The sequence below is a fragment of the Cupressus sempervirens genome, chromosome 6, assembly GCF_028749045.1.
Source record: "Cupressus sempervirens isolate cs-2001-9-10 chromosome 6, ASM2874904v1, whole genome shotgun sequence".
NCBI classification, from domain to species: domain Eukaryota; kingdom Viridiplantae; phylum Streptophyta; class Pinopsida; order Cupressales; family Cupressaceae; genus Cupressus; species Cupressus sempervirens.
The window spans coordinates 10,352,307-10,380,122 of NC_143123.1; the positions used below are offsets into that span (position 1 = coordinate 10,352,307).

A 27,816-nucleotide genomic window follows, 5' to 3' on the forward strand; every position below is an offset into this window, starting at 1 on the left:
CGATTGAAGGTGCAGATTGGGAGGAAAACTTACCTGCTGCCCTTTGGGCTTAGCGCACAGCGTATAAAGTGACGACAGGGCACACACCATTCCAGTTAATGTTCGGATAGGAGGTAGTGGTACTAGCGGAATTCATGGTTTCGAGCTTGCAAATAGCATTGGAAAACAAGCTAGGTGACATCGAAAGCTTAATAGAGCGGCTATATAATTTAAATAAGCTCGAGGAGAAGCGACTGTTGGCGTAGTGGGCAACAGAAGTGACACAGAACAAACACAAGGTCTAGCATGATAAGCATCTGAAACTCAGCAGGTTCCAGCCGGGGCAGTTGGTGTTGAAATACGACGGTCGCAATGAAATCAAACCTGGAAGTTCAAGATTAGATGGGTCGGACCATACTAGATTCGACAAGTCGGCAACAATGGAGCAAGTCAACTGTCGACCTTGGATGGGCAAGAGGTGCCTCACGCAGTCAACGGATCCAAATTGAAAATATACCATGCCAAGAAAACTTCGCCGCCGACGCCATTGCAGAATGAGATGGCTCAGTCGTCGTTGCAGAACGGCGACGCCCTAAGGCAAAATTGAAGAACTGTATTTTTTAATTTTTTTTAAAATTAAAAGAAAAAAAGAAAAAAAAGAAGAAACCCGCGGACCATGTCCAACGGATAGCATGTCAGCGGACTGTGTCCCGCGGGCACGCCGTTCGCTGAACCATTTTTGCGGCGTCTTGTATACCGCAGAGTCTTATTTCTCGTGGGGTCTCCCTTCTTGCCTTCTCGTGGAGTCTTCTTCCCTTCCCGGCGTTATCCCCTTCCGTGTCTTCTCACCTTTCCGTGGAGTTCTTTTAATTTTCCCATGGAAGGCTGGCCGTGGATTGTTTTGCTCGCCGAAGGTATCCAACTTATGCTTCAGGCAATTGTTGGTCTAAATTCACTGCATTTAGGGAATAAATTGGAGTAAAAAAAACAAAAAAAAATTTCTGCATAGACCAAAAGAACAGTCTTTTCTACCAAAGAATACATATGTGGTAACCAAGCTATCTTCTTAGGCACCTTGCGAGATCACAGGAAGATCTTGGCAGCATTCGAGGCTACTATGAAAGAATATAAAACAAGAAGAACGACTTTGTAAAACAATTGTCAGGCGATCTTTGCTATGCCGAAAACTATAGGAGGAAAAATGTTAAGCACCCGAGCAGATTCGGGGCCTGTTTTGGCCGCAGAGAAAACTTCTAAAAATGCTACTCCAAATTCATGCCCTTCTCGCCGTGGTTTGAGTTCATGAAATTTTAGGAGAAAATTATGTACAACACACGGAAAGGAGAAATCTCGAAAGAAAAACTTGTTTGTTTGGGTATCGTTCTCATTGTCGGAAAGATTGTTGAGCTTCTCATTGCCGAGATCAGATTCAAGATTGGTCCCGCGGTTAACTACTACCTTATTTTCTCGCGGGAAAGGTATGCTTCAGCAGGTTCTTTTGCCTCTTGCACGGGGTGGGATTTTTCTTGTAACGGGCGAAGGGAACTTTATATAAGGAAGGAGGAGCCACTATTCCATGGAATTGGCAGGCAAACGGAAGCAGTGGAAGAGTCAGTTGGCGGCAAATATGGAAAAGAATGCAAGGGTTTTGGCATCTGGGATCCGAGTTGTAGGGCTGTTAGGTTCCAGTAGCAAGAAACAGAAGGTCAGGGAGGAACTCACTCATCTCACTGTCTAGTTTGAGAGTCTTAATGGCAGGGAATGTCGGAAATGGTGGCTAGAGACCCCGGAGGCAGACCAGGTTAAGCAGATTTTGGTACGGGCACAGGTACATTGGGCCATCCAGCTTCCAATTTTCTCCATCCGGTTATTTGAATCAGTTTTGTGAACTATGATAAAGACATATAGTTGGCACAACAGAACAAGTACATTTATGTACAAAAAGCATCAGATGACGGTGTCCTTTAACCAAGGGATTTCACTAGGGTTTTTGGCATCCTTGGCCCCGGTGGTAAGAAGGTGGAAATTAAGAACCGCAAGCTCTCTCAGGAATGGAAGGAACATTGGATACGACTAGTGGGCCGTGATCTTTCACCCGAGGAGATGGATTCAGTAGTTAAGGGGTCAAAATGTAGAGGGCTCTGCAAAGATTTCATTCGGGAGGGTCACTAGAGGTGCATTATGGATGTAATCAAGAGTAGGTTGACGGGTGCGACTCGGGCTTCAGATATTGCATTGCCCCAGGTTGTATTCATGAATGGCATCATGCAGGGTACAGTGTATGATTGGGCTTCGGTCCTTGCCGAGAGGATGGAGGAATTCATGATGCTTTAGCATCGCACTTTCTTTATCCCATATCATGCGATTGGCTTGTTTCTGGTGGCAGCGGTTAATCAAATACCTATGGATGATTTTGAAGCGCCACCTCGGGGGAAGTTGGCATAGGGAGAGCCCTCGATATTTTATTGGAGACATCTGGACATTGGTGGGACAGCCACGGGACAGAAAAAGGTATTTCGGGGATTGCGGGCCACGCACGGGGACATTGACAGCGGACGGGAGGAGACTTCGGGATGTAGCGGGGCGGGGTATGAGGAAGAGAGTACTTTCGTAGAGGTTGGCAACGAACGAACAGATAGTGAGCCCACATTTTTCACCCTGCCACAGTTGTCAACTTCGGCGCACTTGTTTGCTTCCACGTCACACATTCCCCCTTTTGGTGAGCGTCATGCACCGCTTGTGATGACCCTGCTGGCCGTAGCAGATGTCCCTCTTGTAGTAGCAGAGCGTGTCCCATCGTCGACAGCTGTTGTTGCACTAGCAACCACTCCAGGAGGGACTTTTTCCTTGGTCGTAGCAGATTTTGTCCCAGTGCAGCCAGCCTCGCAGAGTGTCGAATTACCAGCGTTGGAGCTTGAGCCCCAGGTTCGCTTGGAGGTGATTAATTGTGATGCAATCGTCACTATTTCGTCTTCCTTGTTAGCATCCGTTGAGCTAGTACAGACTGTCCAGTCAGCCCAGCAGGAGGAGGGCATGGAGTCCGCACAATCAGAGCAGTTGGAGGTGATGGATAGAGCCAACGCTTTCTTGAGACAACAGTTTCGACTTATCCCTATCGAGGTTGGTCCGTCCATCCAGTCCCCTCGGCAGCTAGGAGCATCAGCTACAGGACCGGAGCCTCAGGAGGTGAGGTGTCACAAGACGTTGTTGCGCTAAGAGCAGAGGAGGCCGCACTAGATGTGGGCATGCTCCTCGCAGATGAGTAACAAAATAGTGATGCCGAATGGATGATGGAGGGCTTTGCAAAGGAGGATTATAAGTCGGATGAGGACAGGTGCAGAGACTACCTCAAGGCTATGAAGGTTGCGCTAAGGAAGGGACATGATGTGGCATTGCAGGCCATGACTTGGCGGATGGAGTGGCATTTGGTTCGAGCTTTCATCAAGAAAATCTGTCTGCAGCGGTTCCGTTCATGTTTTGAGGAGAGGGGTTGGCCAGCAGTCGAGACACTAGAGATGTTGGCGGATTGGACCAGTGAGCCGGAGTTGGGGCCGCGCAACACTTCGCTGGAGAAGCTGGCACATGAGATCGTGGCACTGTATAAGGAGATTTATTATGCCCACAGGCGCGTGGAGGCGGACAGGGCAGCAGACAGGATTGTGGCCGAGAGATCTCTAGCGGTTGAGAGGGAGGCTTGAGAGAAGTTAGTAGCGGATTTGGCCACTCAGCAGGCAGCTTGGGCAGCTGAAAGGGCAGTGTTACTGCAGGATAAGGAAGCAGCTGTATGGGATAAGGATGTAGGGGAACAGGAGTTGCAGGTAGCAAGGAAGCAGGCTATGGATGCGACACTTCTCCTGAAGGAGGCTATCAAGGTTAATTCACGGATACAGAAGGATTTGAGCATTCAAATGGAGCAGGTCTATGAGTTGCGTCGGCAGCAGCATTCATCAGGGGCCCCACCTTCTCTTTAGTGTTTCTTTGTTTTACTGTATGTGGTTGTCTCCTATTTTGTTAGTCTTTAGGAGACGACTTTTCTTTTTAGGGGGGATGATGTAGTCGGCAGATTTTGTATTCTGTAGCCAACAGGGTGTTGTCGTCGGTAAAAATTTTGTAGCCGATTGGGTTATGCCATCGGAGATTGTGTATTTGGTAGCCGACGGGTAGATTAGGATTGTTTTGTAGCCGACGGACCTCTTCTGGAAGGTTCGGCGGAAAGTATTTAGACACCCTCTTAGGTCATTGTAAAGCATCTTATCACCAGTTATGTAATTTGTTGGCATATGTGAATAAATGAGTACTATTGTTGTTCGTGTTCATTAGCTGTGTGTATTTCTTAATTAACATATGTGGTAAAGAACCAGGTCATTACTTTACTGTCCATGAATGCAACCTTATGTCCATCATCTTCAAGTGTTGTAACAGAGATTAGATTCCTCTTGATTCCTGGTACATAGAGTACTCATTTGAGATGAAGAAAAATACCCAACTTTAGTTTCAAGGTGCAGTTCCCAATTGCTTTGACAGAATGAGTGGAATTATCACCTATGGTAACTTCGTCATTAACTTCTTCTGATATTGAGTCTAATACTTCTTTGTATCTTGTAATGTGTCGAGATGATCCACTATCAATTACCCATGCTTTGCTTGATACTTAATTTGATAGCGTTGAATACAATACAGATTTGTTAGGATCATAGTTTTCGTCTTTACTAGTATTGTTTGTACAGTTTACTTGCTGCTTTGTATTCTCAGGGCAATTAGATTTATAGTGTCCAAATTTTTCACATTTGAAACATTTTATTTTGGATAAATCTCTCTTAGGTTTTTCATTTCTTTGATTACCCTTCTTCTTCTTGCCTTTATAGGAAATTGTGTTGAGGACATGAAGTTCTTCATCTCCAGTTTCAATTTCCCTCCTTTCTTGAGTTGCCTAGATTCTTCTTGAAGGCAATCTCCTTTAAGTCTATTGGAGTCTGGAAGTTTGTCTCTAGCACTTACTCCTTGTGAGAATGTTTCCCATGAATTTGGTAACCCTTCTATAGCCATAAGTGACAGCTCTTTGTCTTCAATTATGGTCCCTATACTTGCAAGTTCATCTCTTAGACTAGCCACCCTTAGGAAGTATGAATTCATAGATTCTCCCTTCCTTATTTTTATATGATTTAGTTGCCTTTTTAGTACAAGGGTTCTAGTTGCATTGTTAACCTCATATGCATTTAATTATGCACTCATCATATTAAATGATGTCTGTTGTTTCATTAGCTTAGCTACTATTTCATTTTTAACTCCATCTAATATGATTTTCATGGCTTTCCTGTTTCCTTTAATCCAGATAGTTTTATGAGGATCAACATCAAGTTGCTTGGATTCCTTATCAACAAATTGTATTACATCATTGTCTTCAAGAGTTATCATAATTCTGAATTTCCATGCAACGAAGTGTTCTTTTCCATCAAACTTGTCTTCGGGTCTGATTGCGTTGGCCATTGAAGGTAGAAGGATGTTTGCTAGATATGTTATAAATCTGATTATCAATTTGCAGAGCCAAGGTTCCACTACTAGAGCTCTAATACCATGTAAGATTTCTGCAAATTCTGATAAAATAATATTGATGAAATACCTTTTTCTTGCTGCTAATGGTCCTTAGAATATTCAGGACAGAATATTAATGGCTTTGGAGAATAGTATATTATTCTGAATATTGTTTTATATCCCTGCAGTAAATCGCCCAAGGTAGATATGCTAGAAGTGCAGACTTGTATATTGAATGTGTGCCTTCTATCCACATTCAAACCCCTTATTTATAGTCTAACCAAGGGGTGTGTCCTTAGAAGGGACATGGCCCTGTCTAGGTCGGCCCCTTTGCAAAATAGATTACCCTTCAAAAATCGGCGCCCCTATTTGATGACTAATAGTTAGTAATTACCTAACTACAATTAGGCAACCAAACATTAATTTAATGTTCCCAAATAGATGCCGATGCATATGAAGACATTAATTTATTTAAAGGCTAATTCAGTTTAGGGATATAACATGCTTAATCAGATCTTTCGATCTGAAGAAACTGATAAGTATATTGTCAGAGTTATTGAAGGATTAACATTAACAAATAAAAATAATTAATCTCAATAAATAATAATAATTAAGCTCGGCTTCCACCTATTACTCATTAAAAAAATATCTTCCCAAAGGCTGTGCCAACCTTCATCCATCCTTAGGTCTCACTAATCACTTTCTCAACCAAATCAACATATTTAAAAAAGACAGGTCAATTGTGTGAACTTTAAGAGTCCTAAATGCTATGCGAGTCCTTCAAAAAGACTACGGTTGTCTTTCTAACTCCCAAAGCTCTTGAAGTCCATGGTTGAATAAAAGTGGAGGACTTGATAACATAGGGAAATAGTAATAATTAACAAGGTTTTGCTGTGCATTCTGATTTTCCTTAATAACTTCTATATCCAAGATACTTTTGCTTGGAGCATATTGGAAGCTGTTCCTTAATTTAGTTTCTTTCTTTCGGTACTAAATTGTAATGGTTGGCATTGTGTTTAGTGCTCCTGATTAGCTATTGTAATATTCTGTTGTTTACTCTTGTTGACTGACTTTGATCATTCATGGATCTAATTAGAAATTGCATCTTTCTTAGCTATTATTATCTATTCCCATGTGTGGTGGTATCTGTCAGCTGTAGTTGAAAAAAGTTTTATATTTGAAGGGTGAAAGAACAAGAGTGGATCAAAAAGGGATTAAGCAAAATATAGATAATCCATTTTTTGTTTAACTTTTGGTGCTGATAACTACTAACTGATGCAATTAAACAATGGCAGAAATGAGGAAATAAAATCATTTGAAGGAAATTCAAAAGGGAAAATGAGCAGGAAAGGAAATCCAACTTTGTTAAAGACAGAGGCCTGAATAAGAGTAAGGGAAGTTAGGTGATGGTTCCCATTAATGGTCCGATTCTGATAAAAATCATGCAGAATACTATATCTATGTGCCATTTCATAGCTATCATATTGCAAAAACTTTCAAGAGGCTGCAGTTCAAGGAATTAAACACAAAGTCAAGGGGCCAAAGCTTGTGTATGACTAAGTACTTCCATCAATTACTATATCTCTAATTGTGATGACCCTTTGATACCCATGTAATAACCCTTTCATACCGCCCCGTTAGAAAGAGTTTTTTTCCTTGTTAGTCTTTTAGGTTATCAAGTGTTCATTCGTTTGTATACTCAAACACCCATCTATCCATAAGGAATAGGCATCCAACCATATGGGTTAGGCATCCATCCTTCAAAAAGGATAGGTAACTAATTGCTTTGGCCAGAGACCTAAATATGGGGAGGGTCTTGGTGGACCAACTGCCAATGTTCCCCTTTTGGATTCGTGACAAGGCTTAATCGCCTCCTATGTTTTGTAAGTCTAGTTGTTGTAGCAGGCATTGACAGGTCGATCTTTTGCTGCAACAACAACTCTAGCTTGTAACAAGTGGTATTGGAGCTTGGTCATAGGCTCAAATCTCCTTGGGTAATGTTGAGGGTGGGATTGTTGGGCTAATCACCAACGTTCTCCTTCAAGATTTGTGACAAGGCTTAATTGCCTCCTGTGTTCTACAAGTCTAGTGGTTGTATTAGGCATTGACAGGTCAATCTTTTGCTGCAACAACAACTCTAGCTTGTAACAAGTTTGCCACCCTAAGCTCCTAGAGACTACACTCCCCTAATAGGAGTGCACTAAGGTCGCCATCTTCTAGAGTATGTATATAACTAGATTGAGTCCCACCTCAAAACTATGCCTAATGCCTTGAGAAGTGAAGCGAATCCTTTTGGGATTCCTTTTGAGTATACAAAGAATATGTTTTATCTAACTTTGTATAAGATTGTAATCCCCATACCTTCTCTCAAACATATATGTTGGATTTTTTTATATTTATTATTAACACAACACCTTCCTAATTCCCCATTCTCAATGGCCTACATACTATTGGCAACATTGCCCCCAAACTGCCTACATAAACTGCTCCTGAACAAGATCAAGTCCTATGTAGTTCTCTTTTGTAACTAGGTTTGATATAAACTATATGATGTGTCTGCAACTCTTTCCAATGTCAATGTCCTAGACAATTTCTCTATAGATGCTACCCACTTTGGGAAGCTTACACAATAAAAGGCTCAAAGGCAACCCCTTGTGTGTTTACCTAATTCCATCTAGGTCCCGTTCCTATAGTTACATCACTCTTAAACCATCTATCAAAACAAAGGATCACAATGAAACATCAAAAATGATTTTGAAAAATTACATGCATACAAGCCCTTGTGTGGGTTTTCTATGGTTTCAGTAGTAGATGTATAGTTCATTAACAATTATCTTATTAGATTATTGATCAAGGGGGATTTCCCCACCTCCTAGATTTTAACTCCACAATGTCCCTTATGAACTCCTCGACAATATATAGAGACAATACCATAGATGCCATTGTAGAAATTTTATTAGGATTTAGATGCAGTAGCTTCCATGATGGAATTACTTGTAAAGGCAAGCTAGAGGCATCATCGATACCGAGTGTTGCTGAGTTTTTGTATGTTTCCTCTTTATTTCAACATATAACATACCAAGTAAAGAAAATATACTATTTGAATCCATGTATAATATAGATGCTTCAATATCTGATATTAATTATTTCAATATCATTGTTCATTCCTATATAAAAATAATCTACCTAATCAATTTATCCTCCATTGAAAGATGGAACTAGTGAATGAAAAAAGTTGTTAGGAAATGCAGCCATTCACTTGATATTTTCTTTGTAACAATATGTGGTAAAGCTAAATAACATACTACTCGATTCTAATTTTGCATATAAAAAATTCAAATTATTCAAATCAATATTGAGAAAAGATTGCAAGTATTTTGGTTAGGAATGCATAGAAGGATGATCCTTTGTTTTCAGAACACTCCACAACATGAGCCCATTGTCCTGCATTTTGTCACTACAAAATGTTGGTAACAATACGAATTTTTTTCAAATTAATTTCACATCTCTCTAAGTTGAATTTGATATTCAATTGTTTAATGTTGATCGATCAATCAACTTCAATTCATATATCAAATTGTTTTACTGAAGGCTTTCGCCAAGTCTTTTTCATTTTGCTTTCTATTGAGCCTTTGCTTGATTTTTGAGGCCTTCATCATCCTTTTCTTTGCTTTTGAGTTTGTGTTTGTTGGTTTTTAGTCCTTTGGTCTTGCTCAAGTCATGGCTCTCGGTTTCCCCTTCGATTTGATCTAACCTAGAGCATTATTGGAGTTGTCAGTGAAGAGATATGGCTGTTTTAGTGCTTCAAAAGTGAACTTTTTTGATGCAACAACACGACTTAAAAATATCATGTTATATTTTTAATTTGACATTCACTTTTTGAAAAATATAACTTAAATTCACTTTATGTTATGTTTTTAAGTTGCTTTATCATTAAATTTTTCACTTAAAGTAACTATAGTGCACTTTATGTTATAATTTTATGTTGAGTTACTTCTTGATTTTTGTAATGTCCCCCACTTAGCCAGTTTGGAGGTATGTTGTCGTTAGCCCATTCTTGTATGGTCTCGAGGGCTAACCAGGACTTCAAAAGGGGATCCTGAGGTTATTTGGCCTAGTCAAATTTAATTACAGGCCAAACAGAGTTCGTTTGTTGAGTTTTCGGAAAGATTTACTATTTTTAGTAAGCCAATAGGGGGATGCAGCGCCTTCAATTTTCAGTGACAGGATGAGATGCGTTTTGTTGGGCTCTTTTTGATGAGCTATTATATGTGGGATTTCGAGTTTATTTGGTATATTATTTTAATGTTTGAAGTTAAAACGGTAAAGTGACTATTTAAATTAAATATTATAATGTTTCATAAAGTCACTTTATAAAAAATCAAGAGTCCCCCTTTTGAGTACATACATGGACTTTGTAAAAGGAAAAAAAAAGAAGTTATATTAAAACTCATGTATTATCCCACATTAGCAAGACGGAAGCGTGGAGCAAGTGAGGAAGGGATTAAAAGAAAGAGGATAGCTCTCATTTATTCATGCTTGGAAATATCAAAGAAATTGGAGAATTTTCTGGAGGTTGTCTCAATAATTTGAAAGACGAAATCCCTTCAAGCTGGAAATCTTGACGCCATTGAAAGATATGGTCTTGAGATTTAACATAGTAGCAATCCAAAAAAACAGATACGAAAAAGTAGTCTGAAAAAGCGGAACCGAAAAAGCAGGCTGAAAAAACGAGTACAAAAAAGCAGTCCGAAAAAGCAGAACTGAAAAAGCAGGCCGAAAAAGCAGTTTGAAAAAAGCAAAGCAGAAGGGGCAACATTGAAGGAAATTATTACATCTACAACTAGGTTTTTTTGTTAGTATTGCTTTTTAGGGTGTTATAAGCTTTCAGCTGTAAGTGTGCATTATACCAGCATTATCATTTTGTAATCCATGCAAATGCCAAAGTCTTGGCCGTATTTCATGAGCATTGTATTTTTTCATTGCAATTAAGAAGATAATAGTTGTTGGTGTCATTTAAGCAATTTAATATCATTATTTATCAGCTAGTTAGTTTGCATACCAATTGTTTGTAAAAATGCCAGTTGGCTGTAGGTGTTCATTTCTCATGCTTAGATCATATATATGCACTGAATATTGGCAAAATTAGTAGCACACTCATGTTAGGTCATTGTGTAGTCCATTATAGTCTTCTAGCACAAGATTCTCATTGATGCAAATTGAAAAAAAAGTCATTTGAAGCTAGCTGGAATACTATATCAGTCATACGTCCCTTGCATGTGAATTGTTTGATGAAATTCTTTGAGCTTTCATCAGCATTTTTTGAGGGCAGATTTGAGAAGGGTTATTACAATTTTTCACTTAAAGTGACTAAATTATTAACTATATAGTTCAGTTTAATTTTTGATATTTAAATCAAATGCTCATTTAAATGTTACTTTTAAAATGATATTTATATGTTATATTTTTAATATGATATGTAAATATGGTTTATGTCCCATTAAAGTAACATTTTAACGAAATTAAATTGATATATGTTTATTTAACCACTTTAAGTTATCAAAAGTGGACATTTTACATGTCATTGAATATAAAGTTCAACTTAAAAACATAAGGTCATCAAAAGTGGACCTTTTTGGTGTCATTACACCAAAAATGTGAGCTTTCATTTGAAATATGTCGTTGCATCAAAAACACGAGTTTTCACTTAAAATATGCAATGCATCTCAAAAGGTGCGATTTTAACCAAATGCATATTTTAAAATGTGTCATGTCTCGCAAAAGGTGTGATTTGCCTTATGGGGAGTTTTTTAAAACATACAATCTATCCTAAAAAGTCCAATTTGCATCTTGTGCATATTTTAAAACATGTATTGCCTCCTAAAAGGTCTGATTTGCACTAAAGCTCATGTATTTGTTCCCAAGAAACCCGATTTCGAAAGAGTACATGCAAAGACCCTCCAAGAGCCCGATTTTGAAGATTGTGAGAGATTTACTTGATGGTTTTCATGAGATCTTCTCTACTAGGGTCCTTTTTGCCCATCAATGGATTTTCTAACATTAAAACTGGATTCATCTTGCTAAAAGACATTTTTCCAAGCTCCATCCAAGGGCACGTTTTTGGTGAAAACTCCATATAAATCCATTTTTGGCCCACGTTTTTGCTCAAGGAGGAATTGATTTAGCATATTTTGGTGTTTGCATTGCATCTTGGTACATGTTTTTTTTTTTTGTTTAACAACCAAAACGTTTTGATCTCATGCCTTGAAGAATCAATAAAAAACGTCCCATATGCATGCAACTCAAAAACGTTGGATTCTAGAGCAAGAATAGGGCACGTTTTGGCATCTTCCACTTAAAACGCCTCATTTGCTGCCTTCTTCCATTCGAATGTGCAAGGTTTGAAAGATTCAAAGTGTTTCTGAAGAAATTTTCAACATTGGAGCATCTTTTTCCACCATTTTTGGCACTTAATCTTCATGTGAGTGGACAATTTCTTTGTTGCTATTTAATTTATGCTTTATCTTGCTGATTTTATGCACATTATTGCTTGATGATTGCCACTTGTTGAAATCAATACCATGGAAAGTGCATTTTTCTTTTAAAAATGAAGAAATTGTTCATTTTCATGTTTTTGGTTTTTCCCCAAACTCCAAATTTGAAATTGTGGGTTGAAGTGCTTTGCATATTGACATTGAAATGACCCTTACTATAAAGGCCACTTAAAAAACACCAATACTGAACTGTGGCAATTCGTCAAATACTTGGCATGCAACCGTTAAATGGGTAAGGATGTAATGTCTCAAACAAATTCACCAAATAAGATGGATGTAACAAATGCAATGAATACAATATAATAATAACAGTACCAACAATATTCTGGAGATCTGATTGAACTGTTACAATTTCTAATATAAGTACTTATGGTAATAGCTAGCTTTCACAAAATTGTATAACAATCCAATTGAAGTTAATGAATAATAACATCTGATTCAAACACAAACTAGACTGCAATAACAAGGATTGGACATCTATAATTTGTACTTAATTTTTGCAACCAAATTAATATCAAGAACCTGAAAATCGTGCCTCACATGTATGAAGTACTGTTGGCAATCCTGAACCCTGAAATTTACACCCCCGCACCTTGCTGTACAGTCTCCTGATACAGGCCGTATAGTACGACACCTGTACTGAAAATTATGCACAGTAATGACAGCCGAAATTACCCCAAACAGGGACGCCTAGGGTTGCTTGGTAGTCCTTTAAAAGCATTAAATAAACTTCTGAATATTTGGAAAGATATGAGCAAATTTGTGACTCGAGCCCTAGTACGGACTTGTCATGTACGACACTGTTATTAAATAATCCTGCTTGGTATTGGATGCTTAAAATGTATGTTTTGAACCGCCTAGGGTTAATATATATGAAAGATCCCTGATAGATGCCCTTTCTGATTTGCTGTAGTTTTTAAATTAATAAACTATATTTTCCTATGATTTCTTTGATGGTCTTTGAGAATAGACAGAAGTTGCAGAATATTTTGTTTTTGTTTCGTGTTTTTTGATAGTTTTCACAATAGTAATGAATAATGAACAATAAACATGAGAGGAGACTGAAAATAAATAAGAACATAGAACCAAATCAGAATTGCTATAAATCGTACCAGGCAGATTTCTGATTTATAAAGCCAAATAATAAATCCAATGCAGTTCCAAGGAGCATACATCCAACAATGATGCCAAATTGCTGCAAATGGCAGCCGTAAGACTGCAAAGAATCACGTCCCAGCTGAAAGAATCAATCTGTAACCCTGAAACCATAAATTTGCAACCTGAATCCACAATAAAGAATGGTGTACTCTATCCCTGATAGCAACACACACTGTCTGAAGAATCCAATGCCAATAACTGCCGAGGGCTACGTCCCAGCCAATCCAGAACCTGGGGTTTGCGTCCCAAATGAAGAATTGCTCTCTCAGAGCCAATTCACAAAAACAAGTTTTTCAAGATGCAAAAGATATTCTTAGAATGAAGCTTCCATCTCCTTATAACCCCCTCTCAATTGCAAATCGAACCCTAAGTGTCTCCAAGTGGTGTTGTGTAGTGAAAATGTTATAATTTCTTATTTTAAAGTGGTCATGTTACTAGAAAATGACCTTTTTCCTCATAGATAGAATTCCATTCACTAAAATGCCCTAAGACCAAAGAGAAAGATTTAGAGAATTTTGAGACCTTTCCAACGAGCTATCACACCATAGGATGCGCATCCAGATGAGGCCAAAAAACCTCTTATTACTCCAAAATGGCTAAAACTTAACTTTATTTAATTTATTTAATCACCAACTTAGGAAATATTAAAATATATTAAAATATTTCCCAAATGGTCCCAAAAGGCCCAAAATGACCAATCAAACACGAATCTGACCTTGTCACCTGTCTGTGACTGATGCCGAACACGATGGGTCAACTGGCAGTCCATCCCTAAAATCTAGGGATGCTTCTAAAAAGTAGGAGACAACCCCAATCAACCAAAATTGAGTCCTAATGACTCTTCCCTACTGTGTGCACCTCTGAGAGAACTGTCACTAAACTGGGAGTTCCTCCTAAAAAATAGGAATGCCTCCTAAAAAATAGGAGATGCACTCTAAGTTTCCAAAACGTCCGCTGAGGTCTCCAAATGCTTCCTAGACCACTCCTAGTCAATCCCTACAAATTAGGAATCCCTCCTAAATTGTAGGAAACTATTGTCTACTACTCCAAATTACTTGGGAAGCTCATGCATGACTCTCAAAGCCCCTAGGTTGGTTCCCTCTACGCTCTGTTGGCCTATGGGAACCAGATAATAGATCAACCCTGCTAGAAATGTTGTCACTAAGGAAGGGCAGAAATTGGGGATATGACAATATAACCCCTTCAATGCAAGAATTCCAATTCCAACAAAGTGCGAAGTAATGAGTACAAATGTGAGTTCAGTACCTGTATGAATTATCAGAAAATGCATTGAATGACCCCCAAATTTTGCCAACTGATTCGGCAAGAAGCTGATGAATTCCAGACCCTTGCAAATAGCTTAAATCCTCAAAATCAATTCTCAGAATAATCCATCATGAAATGGCTAAATACCATCTCCAATGAGCAACCCTTCAGAAGATATCTCACTTCTTCAGTTATGCAGATCCAAGAGAGTTTTCGTTCCCAAAGACCTAATGGAAATTTGCAGACCAAAGACTACAAATTGCTCCAATATGAATAGAAGTTGAATCCACAAAATCGCTTGTCCCAAATGGGTGCCTCCAGCCCTCAATTTATTAACTTTTCTAAGAAGTCACTAGAAACTTCTAGAAACATCTTTTATAAAACCTTATTATAATGCGCTTTATTATAAAATAACTATATAAAATAAAAGTGCCATCTCAACTCAAAATTAGAACATGTAGGCCCAACTCAACTGGACGTAGGCTCAACTATGCCTCTCCAAGAGCAATATACAACCAACTGATCAACAAGATGACTCTCTCTCCAGAATCATTTGCCTATGAGAGTCAATGATAGGCAAATCTACTATGGAAATCATGTCGCTAAAAAGGGGACATGACAGTCCGCCCTTCCTGAAATTGCTTGCCCTCAAGCAATCTCAATGCTAGATGCTACAAAATCGTTTCATTCTCCCAAGTGGCATCTTCAACAGGTAGATCTCTCCATTTAACCAAATATTCTCTGATCACTCTCCTACGAAGCTACTTTTCCCTGCTATCCAAAATGAATTCTGGCACTAAGATCAATTTCCCTTCATCATCCAAAGGAGGTAAAACTGCAGAAGGTACCACATTCTGACCCAACGCCTTTTTGAGGTGCGACACATGGAACACATTGTACACTCTGCTATCTGCTAGAAGCTCAAGCTCATAAAGCCAATTCCCCTACTCGCCTAATGATTCTGAAAGGCCCATAATACCTAGGCTTAAGCTTCTCTGATCCACTCTTCTTAAGAGTAGATTGTTGATATGGCTGAAGCATGAGGTAAACCATGTCACCAACCTCAAAGCTCCTCTCTGTTCTCTTTTGATTTGCATACTGCTTATACTGATTCTGTGCCCTGGCGATGTTATCCCGGAGAACATTAATAATGTCCTTACTCTCCTGAATCAAATCCCCGACATGTGGGACCCTAACATCACTCAACAGCAAACCAACAAAGTTCGGTGCATCATACCCATATAAAGCTCAGAAAGTTGTCATCTGAATAGACATGTGAAAGGTGGTATTATAACAATATTCACACAAATAAATCCATCTCACCCATGCCTTTTGCTGATCCGCCACGTAATTCCTCATGTAGCCTTCTAGTCACTTGTTTACTATTTCCATCTGTCCATCAGTCTGCGGGTGATAACTAGTACTGGGTGTAAGCTCAGTGCCACATAATCAGAACACCTCCTGCCAAAAATGACTCAGGAATCTACTATCTCTGTCGCTCACAATACTTCGGGGTATCCCATGTAACCTAAAAATCTCTCTAAAGAATACCTCAGCTACCTGTACTGCTGTGTAAGTAGTAGTGATGGGAATGAAGTGTGCATACTTCGTCAGTCTATCCACCAACACATAAATGCAATCACGACCTTGGGCCTTGGGCAAGCCTGTAATGAAGTCCATGGATATGCATTCCCACTTTTGATCAGGAATGGAAAGTGGCTGTAGGAATCCCGCTGGGAAGGTGTGCTCTTGTTTATTCTGCTGACAAACATGACACTCACGAACATACTGGAATACATCTGTCTTGAGCCCTTTCCATGTGAATCGTTCCCGCACCTATCTATATGTTTTGAAGTACCTAGGATGACCAGCTAGAGGTGAATCATGAAGAGCCCTCATAATAGACCGCTTCACCTTCGATCCTGGGACTAAAAATATCTCTTTTTTGTAGATAATCAATTCATCCACAAGTGTATACCTGGTATTAACAATTGTCCCATCAACTATCCCAGATGCCCAAGAGTCTCTAGCATACTTTGCAACAATCAAATGCTTCCAATCCTCAGAGATCTCAACCATTGCACTGAGATGTGGCCTGCATGACAAGGCGTCTGCTACCACATTCTTAGTCCCCCTCACGTATGATATATCAAAGTCGTAAGCCTGCAGCTTTCTCACCCATTTCTGCTGTCTATCATTGAGATCTCTCTAACCAAGGAAATGTCTCAAACTGTTGTGGTCAGTTTTAATACAAAACTTACCACCTACTAGATACTGCCTGAATTTAGCCAATGTGTGCATAATGGCTAACATTTCCTTATTGTAAATGCTGAATGATCTCTCTGGCCCACGGAGTTTCCTGCTCTCATATGCAATAGGGTGTTTGTCCTGCATCAAAACAGCCCCAATACCATCTCCTGATTCATCACACTGAAGCTCAAATGGCTTCGAGAAATCAGGAAATGCTAATACCGAACATGAAGTCGTGATCTCCTTAAATCTGTCAAAACAAGCCTATGCCTTCGATGTCCAAACAAAGGCTCCCTTCTTAAGCAAATCTATCATAGGAGCCGCATGTCGTGAATATCCACAAACAAATCTGCGATAGAAGCCACATAAACCTAGGAACCCTCTCAACTGGGTTAGGTTCTCAGGAATAGGCCACTCCACTATAGCACGGATCTTATCAGGATCCATTTGTACTCCTTGTCTACTGATAATATGTCCCAAGTATAATAACTCGGTCATACCCAGATCACATTTGTACTCCTTGGCATACAAGGACTTTGTCTGCAAAGTATTCAATGCTGTCTCCAAGTGCTTTATATGTTCTTGCCATGTCCGACTGTATACCAAGATATCATCAAAGAAAACTAACACAAACTTCCTCAACTGATGATGGAAGAGCTTATTCATGGTGGACTAAAACGTAGCTGGTGCATTGGTTAATCCAAATGGCATGACCACAAACTCGAAGTGCCCACAATGACATCTAAATGCAGTCTTCTCTATGTCCTGCTCTGTGACTCTAATCTGGTGGTAACCGGATCTCAAATCAATCTTACTAAAGTAACATGCCCCATGTAGCTCATCTATCAACTCATCAATACGAGGAGTGGGATATCTATTCTTAATGGTTTTCTTATTCAGCACCATGTAATCAATGCACATCCGCAATGAACCATCCTTCTTCTTAACTAGGACTACCGAAGAAGCAAAAGGAGACTTACTAGGTCTAATGTGCCCCATTGCAAGAAGCTCCTTGATGGTTTTCTCTATTTCATCCTTGAGCCTCTTAGGATGCTTGTATGGAGTAATCATCACAGGTTTAGCACCCTCTTCTAACTCAATGATGTGCTCAATCCCTCTATCAGGTAGTGTACCAGGTGGAATATTGCTAAATACCTTGTCATACTTCTTTCTCAATATCTGAATGTCTAGGTGATATTCTGTCTTTTGCTGTCCCTCTTGTGTGGGCATGAGAGTACACAAGGCTGCCCATCCAATATCATCATGTCTCGCCAATCTTTCCAAGCGCCTGAAAGAAATGGTTCAGATGTCATTATTCCTGATAGCTCTCAACACATGTTGTTTCCCATCTACCTCAAACTTGATCTCCATGTCCTTAAGTCTGAAAGTGACCTCACCCAATAAACACAACCATGTCATCCCCAAAACGATCTCCAAGTCACCCATATTGACCACATGGTAATCTACTTTGAACTCATAATTATTCAGGCGTAAAGGCATGTCTCTAACCATCCTGTTACACTTAAGAGTGTAACCATTAGCAACCTGTACTCGAAGACCCCCAAACTCCTCTGTCTTAATACCACAACGCTCAACCAATCGTGCATCAATGAAGTTGTGCGTAGCACCTGTATCAACCAATGTGATCACCTTCTATCCTGCTAGAACACCACGTAACCTAAAGGATCCCTTGTGCTGAATACTAGACAATCGTCCCTGCTGTAAATGTAACTCAGGTTCCTCTTTTTGTTCTAAAACTTCTGTCTCTCCCTCAGGCTCTGTATCATTGTGATCATCCTTATGTGCTGTACCAGTCAGAATCTGATCCCTCGTACTATGCCCACATAACTCTATTGGCCTTTCCCTTAGGCCTCAAAGGACAATCATGGTCCCTATCATATGGGCCTTTGCAATAGAAGCATAGCTTCCTCCTGCGCAGGTCATTCAGTGCCCCTGCATCCAATGGTGTAGTGGATTTACCCTTGGTATCAACGTTCTTCCCTTTATTCTTATCAAACTTCTTATTATCTCTGAAAGAAGTAGTACTCCTGGAAGTGAACCTGCTAGAAGGTGCTGTAAGCTCCATACTCTGTGCTTTCCTCATAGCCTCCTGTAGTGTCGGTGGGTCAAATGCCTTAATCCAACCCTTGAGGGGTTCAGACAATCCCTCTGTGAATAAGATAACCAACCGCCTCTTAGACACATCCTGTACCATAACTGACAACCTCTGAAATTCACTAATATAAACCTCCAAACTGCCTGTCTGTCTCAATTGTGCGAGGTCATGGAAATAGATCTCCGGATCCTTCCTATCAAAACGCTCAACCAATCTATCCACAAAATCCTGGTAAGATGTCACCTGGTTGTGCTGCAAAGTAACCATACCGTGTGACCACTAGTCATGAGCTGCGCCCTCCAAATGCAAGGTGGTGTATCTGATGGCATCTATCTCTGACATATGCCTCAATGCTAGGAAAGTATCCAACTTATGAATCCATGCCTGTGCTGTCATCTGACCACTACCATCGAAAGATGGTAAAGTGAGTTTGCCAGCAGCTCGCTGCAACTCACTATCATGACCTCCTCTAGGCCTCTTGTTCTGACGGCTACTCCTCATGTGCTCTCTCCTCTGGTTCCGATGGCGATCAAAGTTCAATAGCTCCCGCACATGTGGTGGTAATGCCTGCCATTCTGCAGTAGCAGCTTTGAGATCATCCTGAAAATCATCCGGCAAGTCATCTTCTCCTATCTCTTGAGCCTCCTCCCTAAGGAAGGTGGGACGAGTAGGCCTATTTGTTGTCCATGATCTGTGCCTAGGAGCACCCTGTGAGCCTGCCACACTTCTATTATCATGATCTGGTGTACCTCTACCATGTTCCTGAACCCTGGACTGAACAACTCTCTCCATCATGGTAGTCAATGCTTGTAATGACTGGGCTATTTCTTGCTGTCCGGTAGTCATGATTCTGTAAAACTCTCTGGTCTCATCGTCATCAATTCTGGGAAATCTAGGTGGACTCTGTGACTGTCTCTCACCCATATCTCTGAATTTCTGTTCACCCTTAAGTGTTGCTCTTCTGCGTATATAATACCTAGAATAAGGTTGCATAAAAATGTTTTACCCAACAGGATGGCAAGAACAGCGCTTTGATACCACTGAAATGACCCTTACTATAAAGGCCACTAAAAAAACACCAATACTAAACTGTGGCAATTCGTCAAATACTTGGCATGCAACCGTTAAATGGGTAAGGATGTAATGTCTCAAACAAATTCACCAAATAAGATGGATGTAACAAATGCAATGAATACAATATAATAATAACAGTACCAACAATATTCAGGAGATCTGATTGAATTGTTACAATTTCTAATATAAGTACTTATGGTAATAGCTAGCTTTCACAAAATTGTATAACAATCCAATTGGTAATAGCTAGCTTTCACAAAATTGTATAACAATCCAATTGAAGTTAATGAATAATAACATCTGATTCAAACACAAACTAGACTGCAATAACGAGGACTGGACATATATAATTTGTACTTAATTTTTGCAACCAAATTAATATCAAGAACCTGAAAATTGTGCCTCACATGTATGAAGTACTGTTGGCAATCCTGCACCCTGAAATTTACACCCCCACACCTTGCTGTAGAGTCTCCTGATACAGGCCGTACAGTACAACATCTGTACTAAAAATTATGCACAGTAATGACAGCCAAAATTACCCCAAACAGGGACGCCTAGGGTTGCTTGGTAGTCCTTTAAAAGCATTAAATAAATCTTTGAATATTTGGAAAGATATGAGCAAATTTGTGACTCGAGCAGTTAATATATAACCCCTTCAATGCAAGAATTCCAATTCCAACGGAGTGTGAAGTAATGAGTACAAATGTGAGTTCAGTCCCTGTATGAATTATTAGAAAATGCACTGAATGACCCCCGAATTTTGAAAACTGATTCTGCAAGAAGATGATGAACTCCAGACCCTTGCAAATAGCTTAAATCCTCAAAATCAATTCTTAGAATAATCCATCATGAAATGGCTAAATACCATCTCCAATGAGCAACCCTTCAGAAGATATCTCACTTCCTCAGTTATGCAGATCCAAGGGAGTTTTCGTTCCCAAAGACCTAATGAAAATTTGCAGACCAAAGACTACAAATTGCTCCAATATGAATAGAAGTTGAATCTACAAAATCGCTTGTCCCAAATGGGTGCCTCCAGCGCTCAATTTATTAACTTTTCTAAGAAGTCACTAGAAACTTCTAGAAACATATTTTATAAAACCTTATTATAATGCGCTTTATTATAAAATAACTATATAAAATAAAAGTGCCATCTCAACTCAAAATTAGAACATGTAGGTCCAACTCAACTGGACGTAGGCTCAACTATGCCTCTCCAAGAGCAATATACAACCAACTGATCAACAAGATGACTCTCTCTCCAGAATCATTTGCCTACGAGAGTCAATGATAGGCAAATCTACTATGGAAATCATGTCGCTAAAAAGGGGACATGACAGACATGTTTGAGTCACTTTCCAAAAGTATGTATTTCTTTTTAGTTTCTGTGTTTTGTATGCTTGCTTTCCAGTTTTTCTCCACTTTGGAGAAGTTACAAGTTCTTTCCCAAGCACTTATTGTTTCACTTCATGTGAAAGCATCATCACGTTTCACTTCCATCTTCCATGTCACAACACTTCACATCTCATCCAACAAATGCGATTGCATGTTTTCCATCTCATTAACCATCCGCACATGCATGTAATCCCATTTTCCGCTTCCATTTTCACTCATCTCACTTTCTGCATCCGCTCGCATGGCGCGATTACACGAAAAGCCTTACATTTAATTGCATCTCAAAACCTTGATTTTGACTTAAAAGTCACTTTATGAAAAGTCATAAAGATGTCATTTTCATCTTCCATGTACTTTGACTTAACCTTTTCACCAAAGATGACTATACAGTTCATTGTCCCTCTTCCATTTTCCATTTCCATCTCTCCATATGCATTCGCACCTTCATGAGCAAATACATGTTTTTGCATTTTTCCATGCTTCGCACCTCATCCTTCATTTGCACTAACATGTAAAAGCTCATCCTTCACCCATTTTCGCATTACATCTTATTGTGAGGTTCTCACACCTTCGCTCCAAAATTTTGGGGATCCCTGTTTTTTCTTGATCGCTTTGGCAAAAAAAATTTGACGTTGTCCAAAATTTCCAATTGTAGAAAATTTTTCGCCTTGGACACCTTTGAGCCAGGAGAGAGGAGGTTAGATTTGTTTTTCACTCGGTTTTAACTTGATTTTCCGGAACTGGCAATTTTATCCTTAGGACGAACAAATTTCAAAGACAACATTTTCTTGATAATTTAGACTATCCTTGGTAGGATAAATTTACAAAATTTTGGACTTAGACGGTTTTATTTTGAAAATTGGATGTAATTATGTAATCTTTAGCATTTTCAAAATAATTTTTTTGGATTTAATTGTTTCAGAAATTTTAATTTTTGGTGAAAAAAATTGATTTTGTAATGGTGAAATTGAATTAAGAAAATCGATTTTAGATTCTAGAGAAATGATTTATCTTTGTTAAAAAATTTAAATTGCATTGCAAAATCGATTTTGGATTAAATTGCAAAAATTGGTGTTAAATAGGTTAAATTTGCCTTGAAGATTTTAAAATCTTCTAAGAAATTGGTAAATTAAAATTGAAAAAATTGATTTTGGCTTGCAAATCTGATTTTAAATAATATTTTAATTACCAAAACGTCATTAAATGAAAATATTTAGCAACTCTAAGGCTTTATTAATTTTATTTTTGCAATTTTGGTTTTAATCGGCAATTAAAAATGCAAAATTCTCTATGGCAATATTAATTTTTAGCTTGGCATTTAATTTGGGCCAGAATTGTGCACTAATTAAATTTTCTCTCTCCCAGGGCTAGTCGGCCAGCTAGGAGGAATGTGTGGAATTGGGTATAAGAAGGCTTCTCCCTTCCTTCATTTCACATTCCACAAGCAGGTTTCTTCCTTTCCTTGGCGATTTTGAGGCAGCCTTCTTCCATTATGGCAATTTTTCTTTGCAAAGGGAGAACATTATCAGACTTGGCGATTTTTGCAAGGAGCAGATTTTCATGTTTGAGGTCTAATTTTTTCGTCCATAGAGAGCTGCGATTTTTGCCCTAGGAAAAATTTGTGGAGCCGAATTTTGTGGAGGAGCTACAATTTTGCATCAGATCTGGACAGTATTATTTGTTTAAGGAAATATGTAATTGAAGTCTGATTTTTTGGCACGTGCTTGGGCAATCTCAAGAGGACAGAATTCTGATTTTTCTAGCTAGGGTATCATTATTTGCAAAGGGCTTGAAATTCTTAAGTTTGATCCACACTTCAAAGAAGACCTGGCTATTGGTAAAGGTGAATTCAATTCATTCTAGAGCTGAAAGGTGGTCCTTTAGCGGATTTTGCTCCTTGTTCTTGTCTAGTTTCGTTTCTCTAGGTTCTTCTTGCATTCATCATCCACCACTTCATCATCCCATCTATAGGTTGAAGATTGGAGAGATAAGTGTAGAATCCATGATAGGACATTTAGCAAGGCAGAAATAAGCTAGAGCACCCTAGGAATAAAGTTGGGAGATATAAGTGTAGTCCATCCTAAGGTAATGAAGGGGCAGAAATAAGTGGTAGTCCCACCCCTAGGTTGAAGATTGGAGATTGATAAGTGTAGTGATAGGACTAGGCGAGACAGAAATAAATTAGAATTCATCGATAGAAAGAAGGTTGGAGATCGATAAGAGTAGTCCTTATCACTTAGAACGAAGGGGCAGAAATAAGTGTTTAGGATGGTAGATGTTAGTGCAAGCAAGAATCCTAAGGGAACAAATACTAAGAAAGACAAAGAGGACATGATGCCCAAAATCACCTTCTTCTCAAAAATGAGGCGAATAACTGATACCAATATCGGTACAGTAAACATGAAACAGGTAAAGGACAGACTAAAGGAAGGACAATCCCCCATGGCGAAGAAGATTTACAAGAGTGGAATTGTACACGTAGCGGCTTTCCCTCCTACCTTGCTTTGCCCAAAATTGGTTATGGAATGTGCATCCAGGTTCGATTTGGTTAGTAAATCCATCATTTTTGATGATGAGAAGAGAGTGTTGGCCGGCATCGGCGAATAGGTGATCAAAGAAGCATTTAGCATCCCTCAGTACAAAAGTATGACAGTAGTAATGATGGACCAGGGGGCCAAGTCATTTCAAGATAACCAGGAGGCTTATTTCATGCATCTAAAATAGGATTGGCTACACGAAGGAAAGAAGGGAGTCACCAGATCATCGAGGTTCATCGTGGCAGACTTCAAATTAGAATATGGAGACCTCATTGTGCTTCTCAGCTGGATCATGGGCCTAGCTCAAGGTATGCAATTTGAAAACTAGATGTACTTCTTTATTGATGAAATTGAAAAAGGAAAAAGAAGAATTTGATTGGGCGAGGATCATAAGCGAGAATCTAGAGTTGCAATTTAGAACCGTACAAAATAAAAAACAATTCTACATGGGGTCCCATCTATTTTATCTAATTGCTAGATTGTATAAAAATCTTGGACTTAAGGCCTTAGGAGAAATTGGCAATGGGCTGGGGCAATATTTGGTGCATGAATGCTATCCACAGCTTCATTTGCACAACAACGAAGATTATAAAATGTTTTGTGACGCCTTTGCCATGAAGACAGTAAGGGTATTACAAGGGACACCTGCTAGGAGGCTTTCATTGGAAGTAGAAGCAAAGATTAAGAAATATGGGAGTTGGTTCATCCAATTTCGCAATTCACATACATTAGAGTAGCAGGAAGCATAGTTTGTCCTAAGAGGCTTCCAAGATACCCACCTGACAAGGTAGTTTTGACGGAATTGGCTAGGCAACTTGAGCATTATGACAAAATAATGAAACTCGAGGGTAAGACAGGGATTACCTTCTCATTCGGAATTGGCAATGATAGTTGCCCCAATCCTGTCGCCTTTGTAGCTGCGGAGAAGGAATTGGAATGGTATCATCTAGGATGGTGCAGAGCAAGGCAAAGATTTGATCCTAATGGTCTTATCAAGGAATCTCATGGAAATGCATTTAAACATGTTCCCACTATAGAAGACTTTTGGGCCAATGCCAAGGATGACATTCATGTGAGAAAGCTAGCTTTCTCAAGATTGTCGGTGAACATGATGAGAGATATCAGATGGAGAGGCCTTGATATTCTCGATCAACTGGAAGATGATGGATATGTGCTGAGAGAAGGCTATGTTATAGTAGAGGGAACAGAGTTGAATCTAGTAGATTGGGATGATCATCAGGATCCTTCCTTAGAGGCAGTTACAAGGACAGTTGATTTGCATACCGAGTCATGGTACAATGAAAGATTAAGGAAACTACAAAGTCAAAGGATACACCTTACTTATGAGAAGATGAAGCCAAAAGAAGGTCCAGTGGAATCAGTCAAACAAAAGGGTGACGGAAGTAGCTGGCAACAAGAGACAGTTAGAAGCAAGAACAAAGCTTTGGAGGTTGAGAAAAACAAAGAACATCTGGAACCTCCAACAAAAAGACAGCATGTAACATCGTCAAGAGAAAGTATAATTGAGGCTAGAGGTCAAGAAGATAACACAAGTGAACAAAGGACCACGGTTGAAGTGAGCTCTGATTCAGAATCAAGTGTTTACAATGATAGCACCGAGTACTCTCCTCTCTCAGAAAACCAACAAGGAGATGACATGGCAGTTACTAGTGAAGAAGAAGATGAACTGATTGATATTGAGGAAATAAGTTAGGCGCCCGAGGCCGTTGGTGATGCTTTGTTAGTCGAACCAAATCTAGATTTGGGGAGATGCACCACATCACTATGGTTATGGAAAATGCATCAAAATCGTGTTACTCACTAAATCATGTTCATATCTGCATCAAACTTTCTTTCAATAGCTTTCTAAGCTTCTTTTTTGAAGCCTCCCTCTCTTTTCCTACCAAGCATGACTTGCAAGTCATGTAGCAAGTCCAAAAGCTTACATTCCATGCACGGTTTCCAAAATACCTTTTTCGTAGAAGGTGGTGTTTCAGCGACTTGAACGTCATCAACTATTGTGTATTGCATACAAAGTGGATTTGTAGAGGGTAAATTAAAAACATGTGTATTATAGTCTCTTGAAAATGATCAGCCAACACAACATTCATAATAACTAATTACTTCTCATGCACTAAGAAAATGATCAGCCAACACAACATTCATAATAACTAATTACTTCTCATGCACTAAGAAAATGATCAGCCAACACAACATTGAAAATGATCAACCAACACAACATTCATAATAACAAATTACTTCTCATGCACTAAGAAAATGACCGGCCAACACAACATTGAAAATGATCAGCCAACACAACATTCATAATAACTAATTACACTTACAGTTACCAGGGTTTTGGGAACAGCCAAACATGCACTAAGAAAGTTTGCCTTAACACAGACATATATGCACTGTACAAGTCAGGACAGTTGAATTGGGATACAAAAGCATAAATCTATTCCAGGAACAGCTCCTATAGGAAAGTCTGTTTGGAGTTCTTGAGCATTTGACTACAAGAAAAAGGGGACATTTCTGTTGCTAAACAATTCTAATTCATACACATCAGACTGCATAATGAATCTTTTATAACTGTCTTTACATTTGGAATATAGATACATAATCACAAAGTCATTACACTTGAAACACAATCTTTTAAAACTCATTTGAAGACAGAAAACATAATTGTTCAACAGAAGTTTTGATCCATAAATCTTGAATCATATGCACAAACAACTTGCAACTTTATCACAAGAAAAACCAACAGAGATGCTATGAACCATAAAGTAGTTTGTCCTCACAGAGAGCCAATAATAAGAGTCTTAACATTAACACCCACAAAAATTAAATCTACTGAAACTGTAATAGTACCCAAGACACTTTAGAAAGTTAACTATAGAAGTAATGGTAAATCCAGCTTGGTAGGTGCAAAGATCATATTGGTGATTTGATTAGAATTGAGCAAGATACAGCTCCATATATAACTACATATATATATATGATATTCAAATTGATCCACAATCTTTGAATTTTCCCTTCATTTCAACCAAGATTAATCAGATTTATGAGGTAAACCTTCAAGATCACTTAAATTTTCAGGAGAAGAATCAGAAAGAATTACAAATCTTGGATAAAATAAAGAAAAAATACCAACCCAAATAAAGCATCTATCACTCTACAACTACTCTTGTATTTGAAGTTTTTCTCCTCCTCAGATTATGTGGAACAACAGCACTATTCAACAAAAGAGGGGTGAAAGTGACGACACATCTAACAATGCCCAAAACCTTCTGTGTTAAATCTATCAACTCTTCAAACTTTGAGAGTGGTTTTCTGAGCACCACCATCCCTAACACGTAGCCCCTGTAGCACGTCAACTCTCTGCCTGCCATGGCTATACTGCCAACTAATCTATAAATCGTGTAATATATAAGAAAAGTTTGAACAAGAAATCCAAGTGTCCCACAAGGTATATGTTTTAGTTCGACAGCTTAGTAGCCTATCTACCTAACTGCCCTAATAAACTAGAAAAACTTAAAAGGCCAGCTGGCATTTAACATATGTATTTGAACTAGGCGAGCTATTTTATTTTATAATTCACTATTTTGACAAGTTGATAAACTGAATTTTGTGATAACTCTAACGACAAAAGTAAGTTACAGTTCTTGGACGAGTCAAAGATTAATGCCAACGTCAAAGAATTTTGTTTTAAAAATCATTGTCCACTACAGTAAAAGAGAGACTTAGATTTTTTTAAAGAAATTCAATCATATTTGATTGTCTGTGTGAAAGGGTTCTAACAGAATTGATTGAATGGTTGTAACTGAATTGAATGAATAGCATAAACGAGAGATGGTATTTTTTTAATTATATCATCTAACAAGATTCAAACTTATTAAGGTATCATACTACATATTAAATTGATGTAAAGATATCACACAGTTTTCAATCC

At 38.8% G+C, this 27,816-nt stretch overlaps 1 protein-coding gene across 3 annotated transcripts in view; it reads left to right on the plus strand.

Annotated features, from left to right (window-relative positions):
- LOC149550756 (uncharacterized) overlaps positions 1–27,816 on the plus strand; it is an 82,821-nt gene that overhangs the window by 12,406 nt on the left and 42,599 nt on the right. Inside the window, exon 3 of one of the 3 annotated variants that reach the window (XM_089789582.1) lies at positions 22,693–22,775. The exons of the other annotated variants lie outside the window; for them this stretch is intronic. Within the exon in view, the coding sequence (XP_089645708.1) occupies positions 22,716–22,775 (60 nt within the window). The 5' untranslated portion in view covers positions 22,693–22,715. The remainder of the gene's footprint in view (positions 1–22,692; positions 22,776–27,816) is intronic. 3 annotated transcript variants of the gene reach the window in all.